Genomic DNA, 6,000 nt, shown 5'->3' on the forward strand with positions numbered 1-6,000 from the left:
GCCTGATGTCCCGCCAAGGGTAGTTGATGGACAACTAACAGTTATAATAAAATCAATGACGACTCTTTATGTCCAATAATAAGCAACAAATGAAGAACAATAAATAGAACACGATGAATATAAGTAATAAATGCAAGTAATGAGATCAAGAGAATATGTTAGAGAGAAGAGAGAATGTTTTTGTGTATTTAATATTGAGCAATAGATGTTTACAAAATGACAAGGATCCCCTTTATATACCAGGGGGAATCCCAACATAGTACAAATGCATTTATTGAAAAGATATAGGGCTGGTACAGCCATTTAAAGCCTTGATCCGGGTCTGAACTAGCCCACTAGGCTTTGCCGTCTCTAGCTACGCGCCTTGGGAACTTCCCACTTTTTCATCATAACCATCGATTTTCATTTCCCCGAGGTCGGGCGTTGATAGCCCTTAGAGTGTGAGTCTTGATCGTAGCCTCGAGCCTTCGACAACGCGCTTACTGGGCGTTAAAATGATCGAAAATTGGACCCTCCAATTTTACCGTATACAACATTTAAGACTCTATTGAGCTTCCAACCTCTTCTCATCAAGAGCCTCCAACTCTGCTAATAGAAGTCGAGCATTTTCTTCATCAGTGATCCCTTCTTGAATAGCCAGTCGTAATAAAGGTAATTGACGCTCGAGTGGCAAGATGACTTCGACTCCATAAACGAGTGCATATGGGATCGCTTTTCTTGGCATGCGGTGAGTTGTCCTATATGCCTACATAGCTTCCTCCATACGGTCAAGACAATCCCGTTTGGATTTGGAGACGACTTTCTTTAACAAGTTGCACAGAGTCTTGTTGAATGCCTCGGCTAGACCATTGACGGCAACATTGTACATAGAAGAGCTATGTTGCTTAAATCCAAAGAGTCCACAAATATTGTTCATAAACCTATTGTCGAACGGCTTGCCATTATCTATTATTATGTAACGAGGAATGCCAAAGCGATAGATAATGTTTACTCGGATGAAACTTGCAACATTTTCCTTCTTTACTTCCTTAAGAGCAACAACTTCAGCCCATTTTGAGAAGTAGTCAGTTGTAGCCATGATGTATAGGTGCCCACCAAAGGACTTTAGAAGTGGTCCAACAACATCCAATCCCCAAACGTCAAACGGCCAGGATGCAATAGTCGGGTGCAACACTTCAGGAGGTTGATGAATAAAATTGTCATGGAATTGATAAGACTTGTATCTTTGAGCGTAGTCCAAGTAATCTTTTACCATTGTTGGCCAACAATATCCCATCCTTTTTATATGGAAGCGGAGCTTTGGTCCAGAATAGTGTGATCCACATACCCAGAATGTGCCTCTTGCAAAGCCTGGAGTGCTTCTTCTTCCCCCAAGCATCGCAAGAGTACTCCCTCGAATGACCTTTTGTATAGAGTATCTTTGTAGTAAAGGAACCGAGGTGCACGGCAAAGGATTCCAGTCCTTCTCCTCGGATTTTCTGGAAGTATCCCACAGCTTAAGTAGTTAATAATAGGTTGTCGCCATTCTTCTTTCTCATCTTCAGAAACAGCGACAAGATACCTGAGTTTATTTTCTTCACCTTCAGCCTCACTTGGCAGCGGTACTACCCAAATTTTGGAAAACAATAACTTGCGCTTGATCGGGCAGGGTTAATGATGAAGCTAGGGCAGCTAAAATATCAGCCTTCTTGTTTTCTTTTCTTGGCACATGTTGAATAGTCACGTTACCGACCCACCCCATTAATTTTTTAGCATAACCATGATATGGGCGAAGTTCAGGTTTCTTGACCTCGTAACTACCTAAAATCTGGTTGATCACCAACTGAGAGTCACCAAACATTTGACATTGCAACCGTTTCATTTCGACAGCCATTTCAATCCCAAGTATTAGTGCTTGATACTCAGCAATATTGTTAGAGTAGAGTTGCGTCAACATAAAAAAGTAGGGTAGAACTTCACCTTGAGAAGTGACAAATATTACACCAGCACGAGCTCCTCCGTGATGTGCAGCACCATCAAAGTACATCTTCCATGGAGGTTGAACTTAAATGACCATTGCGTCCTCATCAGGTAGTTTGTCAGTTAGCTCTTAATCATCAGGTATATGGTGATCTGCCAAGAAGTCCGCTAACGCTTGTCCTTTTATAGCCTTTTGAGGGATGTACACAATTTCAAATTGTTGAAACTGGAGGTACCACCTTGCTAGTCGATCATTAAGGAAAGGTTTTGACATCACGAATTTGATGGGATTTGCTCTAGAAACCAAACGAACGACATGAGCTTGAAAGTAGTGCTTCAACTTTTAGATTGAGAAGACTAGTGCCGAACATAACTTTTCGATTGGCGAATAATTTAGCCCATTTGGTGTCATCATCCTGCTCAAGTAGTAATGGGAATTTTATTTTCCTTTGCTATTTTTTTGGGCCAACAACGCTCCAACAGACCTTTCTTGTTCTGAAATGTATAATATCAGCGGCTTTCCAAGTATATGGGTTGTCAAAACTAGAGGCTTCATCAAGTAAGTTTTGATACTTTCAAAGGCATTGCTATAAGCTTGGTCCTACTTAAAAGGAACGCCTTTCTTCATGAGGCGACTGAAGGGTTGGCACCTCCCAGCTAGGTTTGAGATGAATCTTCTAAGGTATGTTAACTTTCCTTGAAGACTTTTCAATTCATAAATATCCCAAGGCTCAAGCATCTTCAAAATGGCATCCACTTTGGCTCAATCAATTTTGATCCCTCGACATCAGACAATGAAACCAAGGAACTTTCTAGAAGTAACTCCAAAAGCACATTTCAATGGATTCATCCTAAGTTGGTACCTCTGGAGCAACTCAAACACCATTCTCAAGTCTTTCAAGTGGTTGCTCTTCTCTCTTGATTTTACCACCAAGTCATCCACATAGCATTCAACATTCTTGTGGAGAAGGTCATCAAAGATATTTTGCATAGCTCTTTGGTAAGTAGCGCCAGCATTATTCAATCCAAAAGGCATTATCTTGTAGCAATAAATACTCTTGGGGGTACGGAATGTAGTAAGCTCTTCGTATTTTGGCGCCATGTGAATTTGGTTATAGCCTGATGGATTGTCCATAAATAATATTTCCTCGTACCCAGTAGTAGCATCGATCATCAGCTCTGGAATAGGAAGCAGGAATTCATCTTTCGGGCATGCATTGTTGAGATTCCTGAAGTCAACGCACACTCGAATATGGCCATTTTTCTTCCTTACAGGGACAATACTTGAAACCCATGTTAGGTATTTAACTTCACGAATAAAGCCAACTTCGATGAGTTTGTTAACTTCGGTTTCAATCAAGGGAACTAAGTCAGGCCTAAAGCGTCTTTGAGCTTCTTTAACAAGGCGAGCACCATTCTTGACTGCAAAGTGATGGACTGCTACTTTCGGGTCCAAGCTAGGAATATCTTTGCAATTCCAAGCAAAGACATCCCTGAACTCTTTGAGTAACTCAATATAAGTGTTTTCTTCATCAACTTCTAGTAAAACACCTAGATAGGTGGGTCTTGGTTCTTCATCGGTGCCAAGGTTAACTTCTTTTAAGGCATCAACTGTCGTCTTCACCCCTTCTTCAAGTTCAGGTGGAGCATCTTTCACATCTTCATCTTCTTGAGGGTCCCCATAGTTGAAGGATATATGATAACACGGTGAAACTTCTTCCAATTCTGCACTATCCTCCATTGAAGATGGAACACCATTCTCGCCTTGTACAGTAACATGATACGAAGAACCCACACTTTCTTCGTCTTCATCACGTTCTTTAGTGTAGACCACAGTATATCGCTTTACCTTTAGTACCTCATCACATGAAACCATGACTTTTGTTTGTTGCCTCATTCTAGAAGAAACCAGACTTTGGAAATCCTTAGAGATCTTCCGAATTTTGGGCAAACTAGGTGTCCTTTTATTTCGATAATTTCTCTGGAACTTATTCTCTTTCTTTAACGGACCCAATATCTCAAACACAGAAGTCTACACAGTTGATTTTCTAAGTCGATCAATGACAGAAGGCTTGTTAGGGGCGGCAGATTCATCTTCTACACTGATATAATTGATGCTCTCCCTTCTTATGAAGATACGCACTGGTAACAGTTGCTTGTATCCCAAACCTTCATGTGGTTGCCTCGTCGCAGCTTTTGATGGGAGCTTTCCTAACTTTGATGGCTCATTAGGATTGTATCCAGCTTTTGCAAATAGCTTGTAAGCGTTATGATAAAAACCTTCATTTGTTCTCTTTGTAGGGAGTGCCACATTCTGCAAATGATTTTGGGCCACAAACCCTACAAGTGGCTTTGAGGACGACTTTACAGCCTTAATTCATTTTACCGAAAGAGTTAACTCCTTTAGAATGTTAGTTTGGAGATTAGATGATTCACATTCATCTTTCTTCCTTTTAGGGACCTATTGGAGCACATTAGTTACTTTCTTTCCATAAGACACAATATCCCCTCTATAAAATTTATTCAAGTTAGGTTGTACCTCCTCAGTAATAGCCTTGGCTCTACCAGCAGTCACCTTATCTCTTTTAGTTGTGGGCTCGTCATTTTTGCTTTTCATGACATCATCAGCTTTTAACTCCTTCACAATGCGGTTCTTCAAGTAGAACTTTGCATCAGGGAAGTGTGACTCAGCCTCGGTGAATGACTCGTCATCAGAAATTATCTTCTTCTCGACTTCACCATCATAGTATTTCAAACATTGATGGTAGGTAGATGGAACCACTTTATTTTCATGTATCCAAGGCCTTCCAAGCAAGACGTTGTATGAAGTCTTTGTATCGATCACATGCATCTATGCACTTGATTGTATATCTTCAATGGTGATTCCCCCATTTGCCCCCCTTGGTTGAATCCTTGGATCATCACACGACTTTCTGGGAGTTCGTTCATGGGAATACCAAGTTCTTTCACAGTGCGAATTGGCAGATATTTATCGAGGATCCTCCATCAACCAAAATTCGATTTACCCTTTCATCATACATATAGACAACCAGGTCCAATGGGCGGTTATGAAGAGTGTCACATAGTAGAAGGTCATCATTTGTGAACGTAACTTTTTCCTCGCACGCGTTAACTTCTTGAGGAATAGACCCGATGAGCTTTTCTGAAGATGGTGCCAATAGTAGGTCATCACTTTTTTCTTCCCCTTTGTCAGCATTGCAACAAGCGGCTTGAATACTATAACGGGAAATCTTCATGTGAAACCAACATGGCAAGTAATCCTCCAAGGTCACTAGATGTCGTGGCTTTTGAGGGTAGTGCACCTCCACTTTTGCTTTCCCCAAACGCCTAACTGGATTCTGTTTCATTGGACTTTTTATCATTATTTTCCTTGTTGGTCATTCTATTGATTCTTTTTGTGGGCTCCTTTTATGGCGCCTACAACGAGTCACAAACGTCCAACCTTCATCATCATCAGGTTGATCGACTTCAACTTTGTTGATCTTCGGTAATCCTTCATCTTTACTTTTTTAAAAACCATATAATTTATTCGGACTGAATGAGCAAAGGTGATAAAGACTTGGTTTACGCTTGCCTTCTCATCTTCAAGCACAATCTTCTTTTCACGAGCCAAGTCTATAACTTTGTCCTTAAAGACAAAGCACTTCTCTAGAGGGTGGCTCACAAGTCGATGGTATTTGCAGTAATTTGGGTCATTCATTTTACGAGCTTTATTCGGCCGCTTCATCTCCGAAAGCTTAATGAGATTTAACTCGAGGAGTTCTTCAAAAATTGCTGGCACATCAGTATCCAGAAATGGGTACTTCTTCTATTGCATTTATTTTAAAGTCAACTTCCCACTTGGTTTATCTTGAAAAGAAGTGGATTTCGTACTCTGCTTCTTGCTCACCTTCGTTGTGAACTTCACAGGTGATGTGTTGACATTCACAGCTTCTTTGTTTTCAGATCTGGGTACAAACTTGCTCCATTTCCTGACTTCTTGCTTGTCGCTCCCTTGGCGAGGCTCATAGATAGGAAGCC

At 40.9% G+C, this 6,000-nt stretch overlaps 1 protein-coding gene across 1 annotated transcript; it reads right to left on the reverse strand.

Moving 5' to 3' along the window:
- Positions 1-745: 745 nt before the first annotated feature.
- On the reverse strand, positions 746-2,026 carry LOC138874935 (uncharacterized). The gene is made up of 2 exons (XM_070153735.1): positions 1,593-2,026; positions 746-1,478 (listed from the first exon to the last, which is right to left on the reverse strand). The coding sequence occupies exons 1-2, from the start codon at positions 2,024-2,026 to the stop codon at positions 746-748; spliced, it is 1,167 nt and encodes a 388-aa protein (XP_070009836.1).
- Between the last annotated feature and the right edge of the window lie 3,974 nt (positions 2,027-6,000).

Source organism: Nicotiana sylvestris, chromosome 8 (genome assembly GCF_000393655.2).
Source record: "Nicotiana sylvestris chromosome 8, ASM39365v2, whole genome shotgun sequence".
Lineage (NCBI taxonomy): Eukaryota > Viridiplantae > Streptophyta > Magnoliopsida > Solanales > Solanaceae > Nicotiana > Nicotiana sylvestris.